The sequence below is a fragment of the Pyrus communis genome, chromosome 2 (genome assembly GCF_963583255.1).
Source record: "Pyrus communis chromosome 2, drPyrComm1.1, whole genome shotgun sequence".
Classification (NCBI taxonomy): Eukaryota; Viridiplantae; Streptophyta; class Magnoliopsida; order Rosales; family Rosaceae; genus Pyrus; species Pyrus communis.
In genome coordinates, this window is record NC_084804.1 from 5813467 (window position 1) to 5838016 (window position 24550).

Genomic DNA, 24550 nt, shown 5'->3' on the forward strand with positions numbered 1-24550 from the left:
ATCCTTCCTACTTATCTGGACCTCTTGAGATAGGATTCGGCTGACCCTGCCAGCTGGCCCGGGTTTTATTATTCGACCCATAGCATCTGTTATTACCTTGGGCCGAGCACATCTGACTGCTCGGCCTAACCAAAATATTTTGGGCCCAAACAGCTACACATCGATTTAACGTAGAATCATGGATCAAATAGATGGGAAATATAAATTTAATCCGATGTAAACCGCCGTTGTTCAACTTTTTTTTTTGCGTGTGTGAAGCGTCGCTAATCCCAACGGCTAGTAATTATAATTAAACGGCTAATTTTTCTTTTTATTGTCTTTTGAAACGAATAAACGGCTAATTTTCTTTCACTTTCTCTCAATTCTCAATTCGACTTCGCTCACCTTTCTGCATTTTCCTTTCACTTTCTCTGTGATCTTCTCTCACTTTCTCATCGATCCCCAGAAACCCATAACTATATAAACAATTCACGCTGCAAGGCAAACTAACTTGTTTTCCTTCCCTCTTTCTTTGCGACGCTTTCTCTATCTATCAAGAAACGCGTCTGAAAACTTTCCCTAGAAAGTGACGCGTCCTTCCGGCAACCAAAATCCCTTTCTTGGAGAGATTCACCAAAAGGGTCTCAAGATTTTCCCGAGAAAGTGATTTTTTTTTTCCTGGGTAATTTCATAGATTTTTCTCTCGTAGTAATAGCCCAATGTGGACCCGAGACAAGAACTTTGGCACAAGAGGCTTCTCGACGCCGCCTGCGACATGGAAGACGGCGCCGCCAACTCCTCCGGTGGTGCCGATGTCAGAGAGGAAGAGAGTGTCGCCTTCTGATAGAGAGGATCATTTTCACGTTGTGCATAAAGTGCCTGCTGGCGATTCTCCCTACGTCAGAGCCAAACAGGTGCAGGTATGAAAGATTGAATTTTTATGCGTAATTTGGTATAAATTTCTTTTGGGTAATGTGATTTTTCTTTCTTTCGGTTCTTATTTTTCAAAATTAGCTACTGTTTTTCTTTCTTGTTAATTGGTTTCCCCTAATGATTTTTTTTTCCTGGAAGGTAAGAATTTAGAGACCAATTTTATTCCTTTAGTTAATGGAATTGATACTGGGATATCTTTCTTGCAATTGGTTTCCACTGCTATATTGTTTGATCGATTTGCGTTCTTCGAATGCAGTTGATAGAAAAGGATCCAGGCAAAGCCATATCCCTCTTCTGGGCTGCTATAAATGCTGGGGATCGAGTTGATAGTGCCTTGAAAGACATGGCAATTGTGATGAAACAATTGGATCGAGCGGAGGAGGCTATTGAAGCTATCAAATCTTTTCGTCATCTCTGCCCGTATGATTCTCAGGAATCTCTTAACAATGTTTTAGTTGAACTGTACAAGGTAAAGCACCTTCATTTCTACGACAAATTACTTATATTTTGTTATCTTCTTGTTTGAATACGCGGTTGTAACTCCATCATGGTAGGAGCTATAAAAGTATTGTACACGTGATATTCAGGACTTTAAGAAGGTTTAGTGCTCAAATGTGAGTCGAAAGTAGGAACTGCTAGAAGTCTAGAACTAGGTTACAATATTTTCTTGCTATGTTGAGGCGACTTAGCGGGATAAGGCTTTGTTGTAATATGTTGAGGCAACCAAGCCGCTAAAAGTAGGCCTTGTTGTAACTTTTCTGGGCAGACTTGCAGTGTAAATTAAAAAGCAGGAGTTCCTCTCCTGTGGCCTTTTATTTCCTTCCTTTTTTCTATTTCTCTCTCGTTATGCATCAGTAGAATATATTTATGGGAGTTTATCGACAAGGTATTATTTCTGAATATCTATTACTCGAATGCTTGTATTCCTTAACATCTATTTCTACAAGGTACTGCTGAATATTCCTATCATAATTTCAAGGTATATCCACATGTTGCAGTAAGGTTATTCCAATTGCATATCCTTCTCTTTGTCGGTGTCTATGTATGTTTATGTGTTGCTCACTTTGCTTTACATTTATCGGTTTTGCAGCGGTCGGGGAGGATTGAAGAAGAGATTGAAATGCTTCAGTCCAAATTGAAACACATTGACGAAGGTGTAGCTTTTTGTGGAAGGAGGACAAAGACTGCAAGATCTCAGGGGAGGAAGGTTCAAATTACTGTTGAACAAGAGAGAGCAAGGTGAATTTCACTGCTTTTCTCATTCTTCATACTAATTCGACTGTAAAGTTCTGCATAATTAGATGACTTGGGGTAATCTGTCAACGCAGAATACTAGGAAACTTGGCCTGGGCTTACTTACTGAAAGGTGATTACAAAACTGCCGAAGAATACTACTTGTAAGTTTCTGTACATCCTGCTTTATATACCCCACATGTGAAACGATATATTTTTCTAATTGTATATGATTTGTTCTTTTAAAAAAATCTCAGGAAAGCTCTGTCATTGGAGCCAGACAAGAACAAGCAATGCAATTTGGCAATCTGCTTGATGCATATGAACAGATTTACAGAAGCAAAATCTCTGCTGCAAGTTGTGAGAGATTCATCTGGAGATAAACCAATGGATGAATCTTACGCCAAGTCGTTTGAGCGTGCTTGTCAAATGCTGACCGAACTAAAGGCACAATCAGTTTTAAAACCAGTTGAACAGGATGGAAGATCTCACATGTTATCCAGAAGGCGGGCAGACGGTCGCGAAGAAGAGACTGTATCTGTTGATCAATGGAAGCAAGATCATTATTTTGTAAACCCTTGTGAAAGCAGGTCTAGTTTTTCCAGCAGAATCAAGGAAAATCAGGGTGGTATACTGGGAGCAGAAACAACTTTGAATGTGAAGACATTTTTTTCTCCAGCTCCTGCTATATGGGATCCAGAAGTTCAATTTTCTCAACCAAAAAGATCTCCGTGGGGATTTAATGGTGGACACCCGAGGAGGGAAATATGGGGACGTAAAGTTGGAAGTTCAAATGAAAAACTCTCATTTCACCAATGTCCAAGAACAGAAAACGTGCGAGCCAATGCTGTTAGAAGTCTCAATGAAGATTTTCTAGCTTCAACTGTTGGAAAGTCAGAAGTAGCATTTCACAACTCGGTCTCTAGTTTGTCTTCACCAATTAGCAGAGATTCGAGGAGGCCCCAAGGAGATGCAGCAGTACGATCTGTTCTGCAACCTATATCACGTGGAAATTGGAAGCATACCTCTCGGGTGAATGATGACTGTTTCCAACTGAAAGACAAAGCCACGGTGGTCAGTTCTTCAATGTACAGTTGTGGTAAGAAAAGTTGGGCAGATATGGTCGAAGAAGAAGAACAACAGTTGCTTAGCTCTGAATACTTTGAAAACAACGAAAACCTGAATAGTAACATACCCCCTGAAAGTCCTTGTCTGCAAACTCAAGTGAAAAGTCTGGGCCCAAAGCTTGAATCAGTTGATCTCAAAGACAAAAATGTTACATCCGGAAATGCTGGTTCACCAAGGAACTCTGCAGTGCGCCGTTCTTTGCGCTTTGATCAGCAGCAGGAGCGAGAATCAGTGGATTACATCAGTTCATCATCCCCAGTTCCGAAGGCGGGCAGGAGAAAAAGGTTGCAGAGTTTCCAGGATATAACTGAATTTCAAGATAGTCCATGAGGAGTCAGTATCAGTCTTATATTTGCAGTATCAGGTTGGAGAATTTCTGTATGGTTTTATTCTCAGTGTGACATTTTTACTTCAAGATTTGTATACGTAAAAGGGGTTTTTTGATACAAAGTTTACAACTACTTTTTTGCAGATTGGATGCTCCAAGCCTCCAATGGGTAAAAAACTTAAGAAGGAATCAATAACTTGTTGCTTCTTCAATTACTTCGGAGTTAATAAATTTTGCAGCTACTGAAAAATTACGAATAATTATTTCGTTTTTAGTTTTTAGTTTACAATTTTTTTTTGGAAACAATGCGAGATAAACGGTATAAATGTATGCAAAAAATGAAAATCAAGAATTCAAAATTGAAGACGAACTTTTAAGCCTTGCTTTATACGTTCACGGTCACCTCCGTCTCTCCCTCCCTCTACTTGCGTCATCCCTCATTTTCTCCCGTTATTTTGTTCGAATATTAATGTGAGGCGTCTTGAATAAAACTGGCGGTCCAATAAAATAACAGATCTCGTTTTCCTAAATTTTAGTTTGGTTCCGGTTTGGTTTGGGTTGAACTCCTAACCCAATCTCCGGTAAGGAAAGTTTGGGCTTGTTGCCTATTAAAAATCCAAACCCGGTTTGCTACCCTGACCACTCCAACTCCGCATTAGCTCGTAAAACTAGGGGTGAGCTTTTTTGTCAATTATCATGTCAACTGAATTACTAATCATCATATATCAAATTTGTGTCACTTACTTGTACCAAGTGGTAAAAGTACGATATTTACACCGATCATACATAGTGGGTATGGTACCAAAATATACTGTACCAGACTGATATTATTAATATTATATGTGTACTTACTAATTTATGTATATAATTATAAATTTTGTTATTATTATTAATACTAGCATATGAGCACACATAAAGTGTGTGAGAAAATTTTTTATTTTTATTTTTGAAATAAAAGAAGAGAGAAAAAGAGTGATAGAGAATGTGAGAGCGGAAAATTTTTATTTTATTTTATTTTAATTAGAGATATATTATGATTACATTTATGTTAGGTTTTGAGAAAGAAAAAAAAACAAAATTTTGTTGTGTGAAATTACATTTCTACCCTATATTTTTTATTCATATTTTTTTTAATTAAACGATTAAACTGGTAATTTTATAAAATTTTGGTTGACAATAGGTGTTTTATTAATTAGTAAAGATTGTATATTTCATTCTTTTCCTAATCATCCGTTTGTTTTCTTCAGTTTCCGGAAGAGCATCTTTTTGGATACACTTTGTGGAGATCTTAGGATTCTCTACATTTTAGCCGTTCATCATATATCATGCGTTCTGTTTTCATCAAATATTATTTATGCTTTAACTTTAAATAAAAATGTTAAATGATTTTTGTTCGAACATGAATAAGTAAGATGAAATCATCGGACAATATGGATCCGGATGGGGATCCAAATCCACTTCCCCCGATAGTAAAATCCTCATCTTTTTCTCGCGACTTCAGCTTTCTCTGATCTTGGCGGCGACTTCATCTCCGTTTCTCCCGTTTCCGGCGACTCTCTTCGAAGTCCATCTCATCTTCTCCTTCATCAACTTGGGTTGTCTTTCTCCGCGGCTCCGTCTAGTGGCTGGCCGTACGCTCACAGTCATCAGTCACCGCGTCCCGCTTACTTTCCACTTTGCAGGTAAATCTTAAATTTCTCCTCCCCTCTGCTGCCATTTTCGTGCGTAAATGCAAGAAGGTCAATTCTTTTTTCCTTTCCCCACATTTTCTCGCCAGCCAAACAGAAAATTAAGAGAAAATTTTCTTTTCCCTTTACATTTATGTATTAATTTAGCTGGTCTGATTGAAGGCGGTGATGATGGACAGTCAGGTTCTGTGTTTTAATCGCAGCATCAGTAGCTGCTTTATCCAACGACAGTTTCATTCGCTCATTGCCGCCCCGAAAGCCCGAAATCTTTTTCTCCGGCGAGGTATGAATCCATCATTTCCTCGGTTTCTTTCACTGAATTGCAGTTCATGCCTTTGATTTTGGAGTCAAACTGTAATGCTCAATTGAAAGAGTGATTTTTACTCACATTGAATGTAACTCTGTAGTTATTTTCACCATGTGTGTCGAATTTCGAGTTAGTATAGTGCTTGTTGATATCGAGCTGACTCGAAATTTGGTAAAATTGCGTGCATTATTAGAGGATATTTGCGTTATTCAGTTGTATAAAAACTAAAGAATTTAAATTTGTTTCATTTGAACTGTTTATGAGTGCATACATGCAAATAAAGTGTGCGAAATGTAAGACATTTATATAGTTAAGAGGTGAATTTATGTATAAATTCTGTTTATGTGACCATATAATCATATGTCGAAGTTATGTGGTAGATGTTAGGTGCTCACCCGTAAATTCAATGCTTTTCTTTATTAATATTTCATTTCTTGATTTAGTAAAGTTGATTGTTTGCTCAGGGTTTGCTTGTAAGGGGATAACTTGCTCAATGAAGTCTTATAGGTTATCTGAACTAGCCCCACCTGAGGTTGAAAGCCTGAAAGCTCGTCCTCGAATTGATTTTTCTTCAATTTTCAGCACGGTGAGCCTTTCTTTTGTTCTCAAATCCTGACTATTCTTTAAGAACTTGACAACTTTTTTGTTCGTATTTATATTCATAAATGAAGTAACTCATACAATATAGTAGCTATACTTGGTCAGGTCAACCCTATAGTTGATGAGGTTCGTAAAAGAGGCGATGCTGCGGTTAAGGAGTATGTACTTCTTTAATTCCTTTTTATCATTTTATTGATTTGTTATTACTTTTTATTTATTAGCACACCTTTAATTCCTGAAGAATTTGTTGTTTTAATATGCTTTATTTATTTTTCTCTCACGCAGGTATACTGCAAAGTTTGACAAAGTTGAACTGGATAGTATAGTTGTAGAAGTATCCGAGCTTCCAGATCCTGAGGTATCTCTATGTAGATGTGTTTTCTGGATACAAGATATTAATTTGATGTATTGAATTCTGATATTTTTCTTATGCAGCTTGATGCAGTTATTAAAGAAGCATTTGATGTGGCATATGACAATATATATGCATTTCATTTTGCTCAGAAATCAGCTGAGAAAAGTGTCGAGAACATGAAGGTAAACCTATATTGCAGCTTTCTTTTTTCTATATACCCAGAGTTTTTAAGCATCTTTAACCTTTCAGGGTGTCAAATGTAAACGGGTGGCAAGAAGCATTGGTTCTGTGGGTGTTTATGTTCCAGGAGGAACTGCAGTTTTACCTTCAACAGCTCTGATGCTTTCTGTTGTAAGTTGATCATTTTTGTTGTAAAACTTGCTTTTGGTTGTGTCATCCTTTTGATCTTTATCATGGTTCTCAATTTTTAAATCATAAAGATTGATGGACAAATGCTTTTATCATGTTTACCAGCCTGCACAGATTGCTGGGTGTAAAACTGTTGTTCTTGCCACTCCCCCAAGTCAGGATGGCACCATATGCAAGGTGATTCTTTACTTTGGATGGAATGCGTTATGAGGGGATTCAAATTTAGAGCTGATCATTTTTTGTTTTGCTCCTCAGGAAGTACTATATTGTGCTAAGAAGGCTGGTGTAACTCACATCCTTAAAGCTGGTGGCGCTCAGGTCTTTAAACACCAAATATACAACGTTTATGTTTTATTACATACAGTAATCTGATAATTCTTTTTGCTTTACAGGCGATATCTGCTATGGCTTGGGGTACGGAATCTTGCCCAAAGGTGTTACTTTCCCTTTTATATTGTTATTGTGTTGTTCATAACTTGTCCATATATTTGTACCATGCCTTGTATTTGTTACTCAATTATTAGCTCATGTTCTGAGCATGATTTCTTTTGATAAAATAGAGGATCAGTCATATAAGAAAAAGCGGAGGACAAAAGTTAGCTTAGCTATTATGTTGTAATTTTCTTTGAAATTCATTTGTCTTATCAATCTAAAGAAAATGTAATCTTTTGCTCTTACTTATCTAATTCTTTGATTCAAATAATTTTCAGGTTGAAAAAATTTTTGGCCCTGGAAATCAATATGTCACTGCTGCAAAAATGATTCTCCAGGTACATATACTTACAATTACAAGTTCTTTGCTTAACTTTTAGTGAAGCTGAAACATGGGAGTTAAGTTAGATTATTGCGTTTACCAGAACAGCGAAGCCATGGTTTCAATTGACATGCCTGCGGGCCCTTCAGAAGTTTTGGTCATTGCTGACAAACATGCCAGTCCTGTTCATATAGCTGCTGATTTACTTTCTCAGGTGCTTCCTTGTTCTGCAATGCTTTTTTTAAGTTTGTGATTGATCACTTTCGTAATTTAACATTTATAAGAGAATCAGGTTCAATTTGCAACATAATCATACTGTATATTTAACTCAATACAATTTGCACCCTTACAGTTTTAAAGATTTAAGGCTTTGTTTCAACTTTAGTCTACTGAAGTGGCTAAAGCAGGACGACTGTATTTCTCGATCCCCTTATAATAAGATGTCTACGTTTCACTAAGATATGACTTATATAACGAGGCACATTGTTATTTGTTGCAGATCTTTTACTGCATTATATGAAATCTAAATGATTGATATGGTATTTTGGGATGCTTGTGGGCAACCTGAGTAACTAATACAATTTCAGGCTGAGCACGGCCCTGATAGTCAAGTTGTTCTTGTAATTGCTGGGGATGGCGTGGATGTTAAAGCTATAGAAGAGGAAATCAGCAAGCAGTGCCAAAGCCTACCAAGGGGAGCGTTTGCTTCAAAAGCACTGAGCCACAGTTTCACAGTGTTTGCTCGGGATATGGTTGAGGTTTGTCCTTTCATCTTGATATGATATGCCTGTCACTAAATTTAGGAAGCCCCTGTATTTACTTCACTGGAATCACTTGTGAAATCGGTCAAGGATGGTGAGTAGTGTCAGGGTATTTGTAGCATGCATTTCATCTCATCCAATGTTAAATTACCTTTGGAGAGGTTGCAGAGTCTGGCAAAGTTCTGTTGAATGAAATAATCATAGATTTCTACTCTAAAGTCTTGAACTAGTAAGGAGATAGTAATGTGGCAACTTAAGAAGGTAATATTGGGTTGTTATATATAAGATTAGAACAGTCTCACTTTAAGAGTTTTAGTGTTGGTCCTAAAAGGAGAGATTACAGCCTAGGGTTACGTCCTTAAGTTGCCTCATTATATTAGTTACTTACTCGAGCTGAATTTTTAAGTGATTTGTGTCCAAAAGTGAATTTTTGTCTCAGCATTCCCCTTGCATGGAAAATTTTAATTGCATCGTTGCTGTCTCTTGGTTCGGTTTATTTGGCTCTCAACATTAAAGATCCTCATTATTTTTGTCCAGATTTTTATTATCTCAATTGGTGCGTTTGATAAAAAGTGTTTCTTTTTAGTATTTTTATGATAACTATGTTAACATCTGGGCTACATGCATCATCTTTGCTTACCTGTATGTTGTTTGAGACGTTTTGTGTGATCCCGAAATTAGACATGATGATGGCTGTTTCAGGCAGTCTCTTTTTCAAACTTGTATGCCCCCGAGCATCTGATCATCAATGTCCAGGATGCAGAAAAGTGGGAGAGTTTCATTGAAAATGCAGGTATACTTCTCTTAGCCTATAACTTGACAGTTTCATCCTTTTTATTCCTTTAATTTTTCTTTTAACAGTAGTTTTCTTCCTTTTTGTCTTTCATTTGTGTATCACTATGTTGATCTTTGCTTCCATTTTGCCGATGGTTCCAAACGTTGGTCTACGGAGTGTCATGCCATGATTAGTGATCTCTCATTTGGACTTGTAGCTGTACAGATGAAACTCACTAGCTTCAGCCTTTTGTCCCTTGTCACTTTAAACTTAGGATTTTGTTTGCAGCTGTCTAAATTTCGATATCTTTCGAGCGCAGGTTCTGTATTTTTAGGGCAGTGGACACCAGAGAGTGTGGGAGACTATGCAAGTGGGACGAACCACGTCCTTCCAACATATGGTTATGCGAGGATGTATGGTGGCGTGGCTTTGGACTCATTTCTCAAGTACATGACAGTGCAGTCTTTGACAGAGGAAGGCTTGCAAAAGCTCGGCCCATACGTGGCCACCATGGCTGAAGTTGAGGGACTAGAGGCGCACAAGAGAGCTGTAACCCTTAGACTTAAGGATATCGAAGCCCGGCAGGTCCTAACGTAAGGTGATTTTCGTACAGGACCGTTTGCTAAATTTGTTCTCCCCCTTGGGGCAAATTGCCGTTTTTCGGAACATGTACCGGCTACTATTGAAAAATCTGCAATGGTGGAATTTTGATTGTTGTACTATAGAGGAGAAAACTGGTGGGTGGAATACCATTAAACTTTGTTGTAGGTTGGTAATGTTTTCTTTCGTTTGAAGCATTCATTTTCCTTTTTTTCCAAATTTCAATAAACGGTGAGGGATCGTTTGGAAGTGTTTTTTATGAAACTATTTTTGAAACCAATCTTTGTTAAGATACGGGTGAATTTTGAGAAAGCAGTTGAAGGGCTTCTTACAAGAAGTACCACTTTATGTGTTTCTTGCAGGAATCACTTGTATGCTTTGGAAACTCAATCTTTATTTTAAAGTACTTTCAGTAATTTTAAAAATATTTTTAAATGAAACTAAAGCTTTTGATAAACGTAATAATGTTTTACAAGGTTTCTTGTGGTTGATGTGACGCAATGCAAGCCGTTCAATTTTATTTGCATTATATTAGGGTAAATCGAACTCTTGAGCACATTTTTATTTTGAAAGAAATCACATTCCATATTTTAAAACAACATATATCAACAAAATTCTAACAAAATTTTTGCCATATCATTTCCAATTAATCGTGTTGGTTTCTCTTCCAACTCTAGAAAGATGTTGGGTAAACAAGATGAAGAATAAAACGACACAAACTACAAGGAATATTACGTCTTGCTTCCACATTTCTTGTTTTTATCGAAACAATTGAAGAATTAAGGGCACGAGAATTTGACTACGTGATCTCGGTTATATGGGTAAAAGAATTTGAGTTACAAGTTATTACGTTTGCTCCAACAATCGAAAGATCCAATTTAAGTAATTTTATAAGAGAGAAATTTCAACTTTTTTCCAAAAAAATAAAAGGAAAACTAATGAAAAATGCTTGAAAACTTTAAGTACAAAATAAAGGGTAAAATGAATAGTGCAATGATTGGTTTTTTAGTGTAAAAATATAATTTTTCGTTAAAATGAATAATATTGAAAACTTTTCGTTAAAATTTTCAAAAATAAAAGGAAAAAAACCCAAAAGGTCAGTATCAAGAGGAATTAAACGTGACCATAAGGTCAACTTGTCCAAAAAAACAAAAAACAAAATAAAAAGAAAAAGAAAAAAATTAAAACGTAAACAGGAAACAACAGAGAACGAAAAGAAAGAAAGAAAGAAATAAAAAAGCTTCCTGCTTGAATCCCAAAACGAAAAACAGATCTGCAACAAGGTCACTCCCTGCTGGTAGTGAACCCTCCCTCCCTCTCTCTCTCTCTCTCTCTCTCTCTCCCCCCTCTCTCTCTCTCTGCATTGCATTTAGATGTGTTCTGCCTTCAAATGATTTCACCTGTGAATTCCCAGATCTGAATCTCTCTCTTACCGAGTTTCTTTCGCCTGCTGATTGGTTTCCGAGAAAAGCCGAGAAATTTGATCATTAGACGATTTGCCAAACCAATCCGTCGTCTCGTATTTCCACGCTGCTAATCAAGAATCCGCATTCCCAGATCTGAGGTACATGTCTCTCTCTCTCGACTTATGATTTTATTCGCGAATTCACATCCTGATTGGTTGCTGAGAAATTGATTAGGAAAAAAATGGATAATTAGATCGAAAGCATTGCCAATTGGGAGACTTTGAGGGGTGATTTGTATTATTGAATTGAGTTTAGTCAATTGAATTGTTCTTGGTTGTTTGATCTTTGATTTCAGTTAGGGGGGGTTTCAATTGGGATTTGAGATGCTGACGAAATTCGAGACCAAGAGTAATCGGGTGAAAGGGCTGAGCTTTCACCCCAAGCGGCCATGGATCTTGGCCAGTCTCCACAGCGGTGTGATCCAGCTCTGGGATTACCGAATGGGCACTCTCATCGACCGTTTTGACGAGCACGATGGCCCTGTACGTGGCGTCCATTTCCACTCCTCTCAGCCGCTTTTCGTCTCCGGAGGTATAACGCCACAATTCAATCTTATTTTTGTCGGTTCGTTCGCTCTGTGTATAAATCTGCAAATTTCAGGCACTTGACGTTATAGATTCGATATGAAATGGATAAAATGTAAGTTATACTGCCGTGGTAGTTCTGTCACATAGTGTAATGTGTGGTCATCTTGCTGTAACTCGCCCGATGCATCCATTATAAATGGTAGTGTAGTTCATTAGTTTCTTCTTGATGCCCTGTAGAATCAATCAGATCTGAACTATTCACTCTTATATTCTTAATCTGAAATTGGGTTACCTATGTTTTTCTGGATCTATCAACCTGAGAACCATTTACTTGTCTGTTAAGTCTTATTTTATTATGACGGCTGCCGATTTGGAAGAGAGTCTCGAGAGAAGTAATTTATTGTTTATGCTTAAATGGCAGGGGATGATTACAAGATCAAGGTATGGAATTACAAGTTGCATAGGTGTTTGTTTACACTTCTTGGACACCTTGATTACATCCGAACCGTTCAATTCCATCATGAGTACCCGTGGATTGTTAGTGCGAGTGATGACCAGACAATTAGAATATGGAATTGGCAGTCCCGAACTTGTATTTCTGTGCTCACTGGACACAACCATTACGTCATGTGTGCCTTATTCCATCCAAAGGAGGATCTTGTTGTCTCAGCATCATTGGATCAAACTGTTCGTGTTTGGGATATTGGTGCCCTAAGGAAAAAGACGGTTGCCCCAGCAGATGATATCATGCGCTTGAGTCAGATGAATGCAGATTTCTTTGGTGGAGTTGATGCTGTTGTGAAGTATGTTTTGGAAGGTCATGATCGGGGTGTGAATTGGGCATCATTTCATCCTACACTCCCTCTGATCGTCTCTGGAGCAGACGATCGACAATTGAAACTTTGGCGGATGAATGGTATGTCTTTTTTCTTTTATTTCCGTTTCCTGTGAAATGAAAAATTTTTTGACTACGCACCTCTCTTAGATTGGTTTTAACAAGAAACGAAAATATTTATGCATCTACTTCTTGCTTCATGTACCACAGCCAGGTGAAAATCCTTGAATGACATTTTGTTTAAAATTTAAATCTGTAAATTTAAATAGTTGGGAATATATAAATCGAATTATTCATTTAATTATATTTCTCTTTAGATAATAGATCCAGTTCTCATTATGTCAAACACAACATGTGTTAGGAATATATATCTTAAAGACCAATCTTTTAGTCTTGCATCATCGTTCTCAATATCTGCCTTTCTGTAGCAACCAAGCACATGATATAGTAACCTAAAATTTTTTGAACATTTTTTTATTCTTTTCTCATTCCTTTGGTAAGCCATAGGGGTAAATTGTTTCATGTTGTTAAAGAGAGGGCAATGAATTAGTTTGTTGGCCTGAATTGTCATTTAAAAATTTTCAATTATTATTCTGTCAAATACCAGACATCCGTTGGTACTGTGCATGATTTTTTGATTTAAGTCTTGTTTCCTATCATGAGGGAAAAAAACATATATTTCCCCTTTCCTCTTCGTAAAGTTAATTCATGGCAAGTGTCACTGTGTCACAAGTAATATCATTAACACTGAAAAAAGCCACACAATTGCTTTTGGATATGTAATTCTGTATTCCTTGCTAAATAGTATGCATATATTCAAATTTTTGTAAATACTCTTGTAGTGTGTGCACATTAGAAATATAAAAATAGAGTTATGAAATCCTGTTTGGTTGAACTGGCAAATGGTCACCTGTTAATCTTTCCAATTTCAGATACAAAGGCTTGGGAAGTGGACACTCTAAGGGGGCACATGAACAATGTATCCTGTGTTCTATTCCATTCAAGGCAGGATATTATTGTGTCCAATTCCGAGGATAGGAGTATCCGAGTCTGGGATGCAACAAAACGGACTGGTCTTCAGACATTTCGTAGGGAGCATGATAGGTTCTGGATTCTTTCAGCACATCCTGAAATGAACCTCTTGGCTGCTGGGCATGATAGTGGCATGATCGTCTTTAAATTGGAGAGGGAGCGTCCTGCTTTTTCTGTTAGCGGTGATTCCATGTACTATGTTAAAGATCGTTTTCTCCGCTTCTATGAGTTCTCCACCCAGAGAGACAGTCAAGTTATCCCAATTCGAAGGCCTGGTTCTTCCAACTTGAATCAAGGGGCAAAAACACTATCTTACAGCCCTACTGAAAATGCTGTTTTGATAGGTTCAGATACGGAAGGGGGTTCTTATGAACTATACATTATACCCAAAGATAGCTTTGGTCGGGGTGATACTGTGCAGGAGGCAAAAAGAGGAATCGGAGGCCCAGCTGTGTTCGTGGCTCGCAATAGGTTTGCAGTGCTTGAAAAGAGCACCAACCAAGTTATAGTTAAAAATCTGAAAAATGAGATTGTCAAGAAGAGTGCCCTACCTATTGTTGCTGATGCAATATTTTATGCTGGAACTGGAAACTTGCTCTGCAGGGCAGAGGACAGAGTCATTATTTTTGACCTGCAGCAGAGAATTATTGTTGGAGAGCTTCAAACTCCTTTTGTAAGGTATATTGTTTGGTCAAATGACATGGAGAGCATTGCTTTACTTAGCAAACATTCAATTGTGATAGCCAATAAGAAGCTTGTGCATCAGTGCACTCTCCATGAGACAATTCGTGTAAAGAGTGGAGCTTGGGATGACAATGGTGTCTTCATATATACAACCTTGAATCACATCAAATACTGCCTTCCTAATGGGGATAGTGGAATCATCAGGACCCTTGACATTCCTGTGTATATAACAAAAGTGTATGGAAACACCATACATTGCTTGGATCGAGATGGGAAGAACCGTGCCATTGTTGTTGATGCAACAGAATATGTTTTCAAGTTATCCTTACTGAAGAAAAGGTATGACCAGGTTATGAGCATGATTAGGAGTTCTGAGCTCTGTGGCCAGGCCATGATTGCATATCTACAGCAGAAAGGTTTCCCTGAAGTTGCTCTTCATTTTGTGAAGGATGAGAGGACTCGCTTCAACTTGGCACTAGGGAGTGGGAACATCCAGATTGCTGTTGCTTCTGCCAAGGAAATTGATGAGAAAGATCACTGGTATCGATTGGGAGTGGAGGCCCTACGTCAGGGTAATGCAGGCATTGTAGAATATGCGTATCAGAGGACAAAGAATTTTGAGAGGCTATCATTCCTATATCTTGTGACTGGAAACTTGGATAAATTGTTCAAAATGCTGAAAATTGCTGAAGTGAAGAATGATGTGATGGGTCAGTTCCACAATGCTTTGTATTTGGGTGATATCAGAGAACGTGTTAAGATCTTGGAGAATGCGGGTCATTTACCTCTTGCTTATAGCACAGCTGTAATCCATGGGCTCCATGATATTGCTGAACATTTGGCAGCTGAACTGGGAGATAATGTTCCTGTTTTACCCAAGGGGAAATCTCCCTCTCTTTTGATACCTCCAACGCCAATCATCTGTGGTGGAGATTGGCCCTTGTTGAGGGTCATGAGAGGAATATTTGAGGGTGGTCTTGATAATGTGGGGAAGAATGTTGAGGAAGAGTATGAAGAGGCTACAGATGCTGATTGGGGAGAGGATTTGGATATTGTTGACGTGGACAAGATTCCAAATGGAGACATCAGTGCAGTGCTGGATGATGAGGAAGCACACGAGGAAAATGAGGAGGAAGGATGGGATCTTGAAGATCTTGAACTTCCACCTGAGATTGATACTCCAAAAACTGCCAGCAACGCCCGTTCTTCTGTGTTTGTTGCGCCAACTCCTGGTATGCCTGTAAGTCAAATCTGGTCCCAGAAATCATCTCTGGCTGCGGAACATGCTGCAGCCGGGAATTTCGATATTGCAATGCGTTTGTTGAGCAGGCAGCTGGGTATAAAAAACTTTGATCCCTTAAGACAATTATTTCTCGATTTACACATGGGCAGTCATACGTATCTACGTGCCTTCTCGACAGCTCCTGTGCTTACCGTGGCCATTGAGAGGGGATGGAGTGAATCAGCTACTCCTAATGTTAGGGGTCCTCCTGCTCTTGTATTTAAATTCTCTGAGCTAGAAGAGAAGCTTAAGGTGGGTTACAAGGCCACAACCCAAGGGAAATTTGCTGATGCTTTACGTCTTTTCCTTGGTATTCTGCATACTATTCCTCTGATTGTAGTTGATTCAAGGAGAGAGGTTGATGAAGTAAAAGAATTGATAATCATTGTAAAGGAGTATGTTCTGGGTTTGAAGATGGAGATTAAGAGGAAGGAACTTAAAGGCGATCCGGTTCGCCAACAGGAGCTGGCAGCTTACTTCACCCACTGCAACCTTCAGATCCCTCACTTGAGGCTAGCATTACTAAATGCCATGAGTGTTTGCTATAAGGCTGGTAATCTCAACACGGCAGCTAACTTTGCCAGGCGACTTTTGGAGACCAACCCCAGCGTTGAAAACCATGCAAAGACCGCAAGACAAATCCTGCAAGCTGCCGAAAAGAACATGACTGATGCAACCCAGCTAAACTATGACTTCAGAAACCCATTTGTGGTTTGTGGGGGAACATACGTGCCTATTTACCGTGGACAGAAGGATGTGTCATGCCCGTACTGCAGCTCTCGGTTTGTTCCTGACCATGAAGGAAAGATCTGTACTGTTTGTGACCTTGCAGTGGTTGGATCAGATGCATCTGGTTTGCTCTGTTCTCCTACCCAGATAAGATGATCTCCTGTTTCAACCTTCACGTACAACAATGGTTATGTTAGTTTTCTCGTCTCCTTGAGCAGGGTTTATATTTTAAAGAACGCAATTTGATTAGGTTGTGCTTCTCTTGTATTTCTATTTCAAATTTTATTGCAAGGTTCGTGATCATGATTTTCACTGTAATGAACAGGTTGAGCATTTTGGTCTAGGTGATTCTTGTGACTTCCGAGAATAAACAAATTAGATTGAGTTGTCAAAATTACTTGCTTTTCCTGAGATTTGTAGCTTTGAAATTCCATATATTGTAGACACCATTTTCGTGTTGGAACTCGTTTGTGAATTCCAACGAAGAAATGTCAATCTGTTAATTATATTCGAAGATGTACACTATTGAGAAACGATGGATTATCGGCCATCACCCTGTCTCATTAACATTTCGATTTGCATGCTTTTGTACACACTAGTTGCACCAATGGTTATGCTAGTACTAGAACAACTATCACCTCTAGCATAAGCCAATGAAGGCGGCCCGAGCAAGTATTCAGTGTCCTCTGGACTGAAATCAGCACTTCTCCGTGGATGCTTCGCCGCAGTCTGCATCCCCTCTAGCTCCATTGCTACCTTTTTCATGGTAGGCCTTTCCTCCCTTTTCACCCTCAAGCATCTACTTGCAAGATTAGCCACTCTTTCCAGTGTCTCAAGATTTCTCTCGGTGACTATGTCGTCATCGAGAATTTGAGTCAAGCGACCCCGTTCCACGGAACAAACGAAGAAGTTTGCCAGGTTTCTCTCTTCTTCAGGACTAGTAAATGACAGTGCCACTTTTCTTGTTAGTAGCTCCACAAGAACAACTCCGAAACTGTAGACGTCACTCTTTTCTGTTAGCTGGTTCGAATGGAAGTATTCAGGGTCCAAGTACCCTAGCGTCCCTTGCACTAGAGTTGTGATTTGAGCTTTATCTAGAGGAATCAATCGTGAAGCTCCGAAGTCTGACACTTTTGCTGTGTAATTTTCGTCTAATAATATATTCGTTGTTTTCACATCTCGGTGTATGATTGGCATGGAAGTGGAGGAGTGCAAGTACGCTAGTGCTCCGGCAGTTTCAGCTGCGATCTTCAACCGTAACTCCCACGAAAGTGACGGTTCTTTGCTCTCTACGTTATGAAGATGATAATAAAGAGTTCCACTGGCGATGAACTCGTAAACTAGTAGAGGCACCGGTGTCTCCAAACAGCAACCCAGTAGCTTCACCACATTTCTGTGGTTGACTTGAGAAAGAACAATAACTTCGTTTATAAACTGCTCACTGTGGATTGAAGCTCCAATTTTCGACTTCTTTATGGCAACCACTTCATTATCTGGTAGTATTCCTTTGTAAACTGTACCGTAGCCTCCTTCACCAAGGACTCTACTGTCATTGTAGTTGTCTGTGGCCTTATCAAGTTCTTCTGCTGTAAAGATTTTTGTTGTCTCCACAAATCCTCCTTGGCGACTTGCGAGTCGTTGTTGTAACAGCATGCCACCATTCTCTTTGAAATACTTTTCTCTGCGTTTGTTGTAGTTGTTTTTCTTCATTCCCCAGTAGGCCCATGAACCTCCCACCAGGAAAATCAAGGAGGCTACTGTCACAGCTGCAAATCACCACCAAATTAAGACTTCAATTTATTTCGATCTACATGATAATATAGCAATAGCATGCATTTAATCTGAAATTCTTTGTGCAGGACATCCGTTCATATATTAAAGAAACAACACACATCCATATTGTGTTGCCCGTGATAATAGTATCGACATTTTATTGCTGACATAGTGACACAGTTTGATCCACGCCCGTTACATAGTCTACCAATGCAAATACTTACCCAATGAGATAATAAGCAAGCGAATGCTCTTGGAAAGATTGCTTCCATTGTCTTTGCTGCAACCAGTTCCAGTTTTCATTCCATCGCCTTTGAACCCTTTTGGACAGACACAAGAATAATTTCCAGGTAAATTTATACACGCTCCTGCGCTGCAACGGTTTGAAATCTCACACTCGTCGATATCTGAAGAGAGTATAAATTACTCACTAACACATAATTAAGGCACATAGTTATAAATTAGGTGTATCTAAAAGATGATCAGTACCATGACAACCCTCTGGGAGGTACGGATTTCCTTCGTAACCTGGCAAGCACCGACAAAAGTAGCCGGACAGATTGACGGGGCTGACACAAGTGCTATTTCCCTTGCATGCATAGTCCTCCTTCTTTTGAGCTGCATCACATTCTTCATCCCCAATTGCCCAATTGAGAACCATCGGAAGCCGGCTTGTGTTTTCGAGCTCTTGGAAACTTCTATTAGAAAATGTGAACTGGCCTTCTTCCACAATGAAGGAATAGCTACATGGATTAAAGTCCCATATAAGCGTATGATTGAAGTAGCTACTCATCATCACGGTACGAACTTGAAGCCCACTTGGGATTGAAGTCTGGCAGCACCCAATGCCGGAGCAAGACTCACGAATGCTCCCTAAGCTCTCGCAGAAGGTCATGCAACCGGTTACGTACTTTTCGCTCCCACGCACTCCTTCAAAGATCGCGTAAGTGTCACAACCAACAGCAATGAACTTGTTTTTCGTGCCGGAAATCGTATAAGGAGGGAAGAGCTTTAGCCTTGGGGTGTTGCTTTTTTTGGTATCTGATAAACCCTCCTTGACATAACAATCTCTTGCTACAAACTGCATTATTTGTAGCTCACCGTCAAGGGATATGTTGGAGACTGGGATTGCAGTTCCTGTAAAAAATGCCGTGGGGGGTTGTGAGGTTTCGTTGCAAACGATGAGGAATTCATCTCTGAGGTGGCAGCCATCGGATATCCCAAAAGGGTACGGGATTGACAAATTCCCGCATTTATTTGGGCAGCCAGGCAAAGCTTGTGCTGCTGCTACTGCAGCTGAAAATACAAACAATTCCACCAAGGAGACCAGTTGGATAAGAATCCCAGGTACCATGGCAATCATGCCAACATCTCCCTCCTCGGGACTAATTTGTACGCTCTAATATTCCAGTCCGAGTTGAAATTGTCTTAGCCGGCTCTAATTCTTGTCTGCAGGTTCACATTCCAAGCAAGGTGATGACAGAGAAGGATCATATAGTCCCTTGATTATAAACCAAAAGAATGATGACAAATAATTATGACAAAGTCGAGGCAAATAATAGACCAATAACAAGTATGTTTCATTTATATAAGAGTTAAAAATGAAGAAACCAAACAGATGGGAAAAAAGGAGTTTCAATTTCTACTTGGAATCTTCGCCGTTGGATTATTTACCGTTGGATTCTTGGGTGCACATCCAACTCTCCATTGTTATATCCGAGCAATGTAAAATTTTTGGATAAAAAAACTCTTTACAAACGTCTTGAAACTTCATTTCATAGTAAAAGAACGCTTAAAAAGATGTTTGAAGAATTTTTTTTTTTTTGCATCAAACTGTTATTGCACAATTTGCACTTACCTATTATTTCAGCGACATCACCATCATATCTCTCTCTTCTCTTAACGTTTCTTTCTCTCTTTTCTCTCTCTTCTCTTTCTCTATTTCATGTCACTCCTTCCTCCCCTCCCCTTTTTTTTTTTGGTAATGTATAAAAATTAAAAATTAGTCACATTTTAAGACATAGTAATATGAATTATTAATCGCGTACCAAAATTGAACAAAATTATTATCAACAAATTTTTAATGTTTAATGAAATTTTATTAGTAAGAAATATTGTTTCTTAAAAAATAATTAATTTTTAAAAACAGTGGTGCTTTTCCACCACGAGGTGGGTTCAAACACTATCAACTCCTTAATCTAACATTTAATTCAATAAATATTTCGTTTGACTAAAAAAAAAAAAAAAAAAAAGAATCGGGTAAAGAGGATAGCGGAGAGAAAGGTGGGCACGGGTGAAAAGAGAAAAAGGAGAGAGAAAAGAGGAGAAAAGAAGCAAGAATGAGATAAAAAGAAAGTGCAAATCCTTTTGAAGAAGAAATTAGTTTTTGGTGTTGGGCCACGTGCAAGGCTTGTTTGAGATCCTTTTTTTTAAGGTTTTTTTTTTTTTTTTTGGTTAGGATCTCTACCACCTAGTATTACACACCCTAACTAAAAACTTTCAAAATTAATGAAGAAGAATGTTTTCTTTTATGCAGGCCATATTTACTTTCTACTAAATTTAAACTGTATCTAGGAAAATTCAAACTCGAGTGCATAGAGAGAGCACATCCGTTCTAGCCAATGTGACTACACCAACTGAGAATGACATCTACTTGATGTTTGTAGGTTCTTCACTATGGCTAGAATGATAACCAATGTTGAGTTGATTATTTCAAGCAATGAATTATCGTCCATCATCATATGGAATTAACATCTGGATCTGCATGTTGTCATACTCACTAGCTGTACCAGAACTAGGACCACAATCAGCCCTAACATCCACAGGATACGCATCTGAGTTAGCTGCCCCAAGTAAGTACTCAGTCTCCTCTGGAATAAATTCAGCTTTTCCCCATGCATGCATTTCTGTAATTCTCATTCCTTCCAGCTCCATGGCAACTTCTTTCATCGTAGGCCTGTCCTCCCCTTTTAACCTTACACATCTTCTCGCGAGATTGGCCACTGTTTTTAATGTCTCGATGTTTCTCTCGTTGACTATGTCATCATCGAGAATTTGATATAAGCGATCCTCCTCCATTAAACAAACAAAGAAGCTTGCTAATTTTCTCTCTTCCTCAGGCCTGTCAAAAGCGAATGCCACTTTGCTTGTTAGTATGTAGCTCCATCAGGACAACTCCAAAGCTATAGACGTCAGTGTAAGAATCCTATTTGGACTTAACAATAGTTGTGACAAATGAGAGGTTACATGTTGATAATATAATTCTATAGAATTTGAATACGTGGAAAAGTTAACGTCCTATTTTTGTGGAAGCACATTCATAATGCTTTGAAATAACCACTTAAGGTATTTTACCACTAATCCACTACTCCATTTAAATTGGGATGTGGTGCAATGGGACAATAACCATACTTCCACGATAGATGGAAGTTGGCTGCCATTGCCACAATAAATGAAGGAATCTCCTGCTCACATAAAAAAAAGGTTCTAAGAAAAGGGTTCTATCACCATAAGAATATAAGGGCTTTAAGTGAGTAGAAGACTTTCCTTGGACGATTACTTGCAGACTAGGGTTCTCTCGTTCATCCAACTCAATGTCGTCTTCAGGTATCCTCAAAATCTTTACCTGATTGTATAGCATTAACCTTGTACATATACATATACATATTCATATATATATATATATATATATGTATATATATATAATGACGCAATGGTATGCGGTTAACACAACACACATACATATTGATCTTGTTCTAAATAGCATGTGATCCTTGTATAGAGCTAATCTTAATTTTTAGTTCTAACAGTCACTCTTTTCTGTTAGTTGATCAGTGATGAAGTATTCAGGGTCTAAGTATCTGAATGTTCCTTGCACTAAAGTTGCAAGTTGAGCTTGTTCTAGAGGAATCAATCGTGAAGCTCCAAAGTCTGACACTTTTGCAGTGTAATTTTCATCTAATAGTATATTTGTCGCTTTCACATCTCGATGTATAATTTGCATGAGAGCGGAGGAGTGTAATAATGCTAGTGCTCCAGCAGTTTCAGCTGCTATCTTCAGTCGTAATTCCAATGAAAATGATGATCCTTTGCTCTTTTTACCATGAATGTGCTCAAAGAGAGTGCCGTGAGTGACAAACTCGTAAACTAGTAGAGGAACTTCTGACTCTAAACAACAACCCAATAACCTCACCACATTTCTATGGTTGATTTGAGAAAGAACAATAAACTCGTTAACAAACTACTCCTTCTGGGTTGGGACACCAATTTTAGACTTTTTTATGGCGACCACTTTATTGTTATCTGCTGCTAATATTCCTTTGTAAACTATTCCATAGCCTCCTTCGCCAAGGATTCTAAGTTTCTAATGGTAATTGTTTGTTGCCTTCTCAAGTTCTTCTGCCGTGAGAATTTTTGTTGTCTCTACGGAGGCTCCTTGACTAGCGATTTGTTGCTGTAACAATAAGCCACCATTTTCTTTGAAGTATTTTCCTTTGAGTTTGATGAACTTTCTTCTCTGCTTCCCCCAATATATCCATGAAAATCCACCTAGTAAAAGCAAAAGCCTCCAGTGGCACCTGCAAAAAGATGATTGCAAAATAACAAGAAAATCTTATTTTATAGTTTTTTTATGCATGTCTATGTAATATTAGGATGTTAAAGATATATATATTGCTAAAAAACAAATTATATAGAGCGTATCATCAATGTATTAATCTTGTTTTTGTTGTCTGGCTAGTGTCTTTTTTTCTTTTTTTCTTTTTTTTCTTTCTGGTTTATGACAGTAAGGTGATAGATACATTGGGACAAAAAAATGAAATACTTACGTATAATACTAGCTACAATGAAGACTATTTATTCATTTTGTACATGGATCTTTTCTAAGTCATAGATATTAGTCATCCTCTAGGCAAGACAAACCGTCCATATGGTATATGACAAGGCGTGAAATCAATTTTGATATCATGTCAATAAGAAAATGTACATATTGAACTATACATTATTGACAATATCAATTAAAAAATTCGTGTTGCAGAGAGGAATTCCAATATAAGCATGTGTCAAAATTTTGAATCTAAAAGTGGGTCGATCGAGCAAATAAAATTTGAGTGCAATTGTTCAAAAAAAAATAGTAGGTTTATGATTTTAGGCTACGGTCATATGATGTGACATATGTAAATAAACAAGCATGCCTAAAGAAAAATAAGAGATTTGTAACTCAATTGATTAAGAGTATTTACCATTATTCTTTATTAATGCCCAATTTGATCTCTCTCCCCTAATATTTCTTGTATAAAAAAGAGTATTGCTATTCACAAACCTATTTCTACTTCTCACGTACCCTTGTTAACTTTCGTCCATTGATCTTTTTCAAATCATTTGATCCGACAGCCAAAAATGTAACCTGAAGACCGATCATGGCAGGAGCTATTTGCCTTGCATGCAAAAGTGCTCTCGTTATTAGCTGCTATATCACATGACTCATCCCCAATTTCCCAATCAAGAATCGCCGGAAGCCGGGTTGTGTCGTTTAGTTCTTGAAAACTTGTACTGTTGAAGTTGAACTCGCCTTCTTGCACAAGGAAGGCGTAGCTGCATGGGTTGAAGTCCTACACATCCGTATGATTGTTAAAGCTTCTCAAATTCAGAGTCTGGTTTTTCAGCCCACTAGGGATTTTAGTTTGGCAACATCCAACGCCAGAGCAAGTGTCTAGCTGATCGATAGCGTTGTCAAGATTGTCGCATATGGACATGCACCCAGTTGTGTACTTTTGTTCACCCCGGTGACCAATAAAAAACGCATATGTGTCGCATCCAACTACGACGAACCTGTTTTTAGTTTCGGAGATGGTGTAAGGAGGAGGCACACTGAGCCTGGATCTGTTCCGGCTGGTTGAGTTGCCTTGAGCATCGTAACAATCTTTGGCTGCGAATTGTAGTATTTGGAGCTCACCGTCATCGGGATATATGTTGGTAATTTCGATATTGCTCGTCAACAAACGTGTTTTTGGCTGTTGAGTGGAATTGACACAGGTGAAGTTAAACCGGGGTTGGAGGTAGCAACCAAAGCCTATTCCAAATGGGTATGGAATTGTGAGATTACAACAATGGTCAGGGCAGCCAGGCAGTGCTTGAGGCGGAAGGAGGGATTGAGCTGTTGTTGGAGTTCCAAGTAAAACTACAACTACTACCGCCATTACTAAAGAGAGTTGTAAAATATGCATCCTCCAATGTAACGCCATATAGTAATAACTAAAAAGAGTTGAGCAGATCCTAGCAGAGGAATTCCAAGCAGGCGACGAGTCCAAGAAATTAAGGAACTGCGAATTAAGAAGGCTGGCCTTCTGTAGGAATATATACGGAAGGATTAAAACGCGTGGTGGCATATTTTGGGTTAGGGGAAATGTGTTCC

General features: G+C 38.5%; 4 protein-coding genes and 1 pseudogene across 8 annotated transcripts; 3 read left to right on the plus strand and 2 right to left on the minus strand.

Annotated features, from left to right (window-relative positions):
• Positions 1-698: 698 nt before the first annotated feature.
• LOC137724608 (uncharacterized) lies at positions 699-3603 on the plus strand. Its single transcript, XM_068463367.1, has 5 exons — positions 699-899; positions 1169-1381; positions 2003-2151; positions 2241-2309; positions 2403-3603. The coding sequence occupies exons 1-5, from the start codon at positions 699-701 to the stop codon at positions 3601-3603; spliced, it is 1833 nt and encodes a 610-aa protein (XP_068319468.1).
• A 1433-nt stretch (positions 3604-5036) lies between these two features.
• LOC137725246 (histidinol dehydrogenase, chloroplastic-like) lies at positions 5037-10069 on the plus strand. Of its 2 annotated transcripts, none has more exons than XM_068463872.1 (15): positions 5037-5283; positions 5437-5572; positions 6061-6182; positions 6302-6354; positions 6482-6554; positions 6632-6733; positions 6801-6902; positions 7026-7097; positions 7176-7238; positions 7313-7354; positions 7631-7690; positions 7778-7888; positions 8262-8432; positions 9138-9228; positions 9530-10069. In XM_068463872.1, the coding sequence occupies exons 2-15, from the start codon at positions 5458-5460 to the stop codon at positions 9805-9807; spliced, it is 1455 nt and encodes a 484-aa protein (XP_068319973.1). In that variant the 5' UTR covers positions 5037-5283; positions 5437-5457; the 3' UTR covers positions 9808-10069. The 2 variants fall into 2 exon arrangements, with proteins under 2 accessions (XP_068319973.1, XP_068319972.1); XM_068463871.1 differs by having other exon boundaries at positions 5452-5572.
• Positions 10070-10998: 929 nt separating this feature from the next.
• Positions 10999-16873, plus strand: LOC137724506 (coatomer subunit alpha-1-like). Of its 4 annotated transcripts, none has more exons than XM_068463248.1 (5): positions 10999-11107; positions 11225-11374; positions 11572-11807; positions 12225-12719; positions 13571-16873. In XM_068463248.1, the coding sequence occupies exons 3-5, from the start codon at positions 11600-11602 to the stop codon at positions 16519-16521; spliced, it is 3654 nt and encodes a 1217-aa protein (XP_068319349.1). In that variant the 5' UTR covers positions 10999-11107; positions 11225-11374; positions 11572-11599; the 3' UTR covers positions 16522-16873. The 4 variants fall into 4 exon arrangements, with proteins under 4 accessions (XP_068319349.1, XP_068319351.1, XP_068319348.1 ...); XM_068463250.1 differs by lacking the exon at positions 10999-11107 and having other exon boundaries at positions 11128-11374; positions 13571-16557; positions 16691-16873; XM_068463247.1 differs by lacking the exon at positions 10999-11107 and having other exon boundaries at positions 11128-11374.
• Positions 16874-16877: 4 nt separating this feature from the next.
• On the minus strand, positions 16878-19492 carry LOC137724609 (wall-associated receptor kinase 2-like). The gene is made up of 3 exons (XM_068463368.1): positions 18628-19492; positions 18363-18545; positions 16878-18131 (listed from the first exon to the last, which is right to left on the minus strand). The coding sequence occupies exons 1-3, from the start codon at positions 19490-19492 to the stop codon at positions 16906-16908; spliced, it is 2274 nt and encodes a 757-aa protein (XP_068319469.1). The 3' UTR covers positions 16878-16905.
• Positions 19493-20862: 1370 nt separating this feature from the next.
• Positions 20863-24097, minus strand: LOC137724610 (putative wall-associated receptor kinase-like 16; annotated as a pseudogene).
• Between the last annotated feature and the right edge of the window lie 453 nt (positions 24098-24550).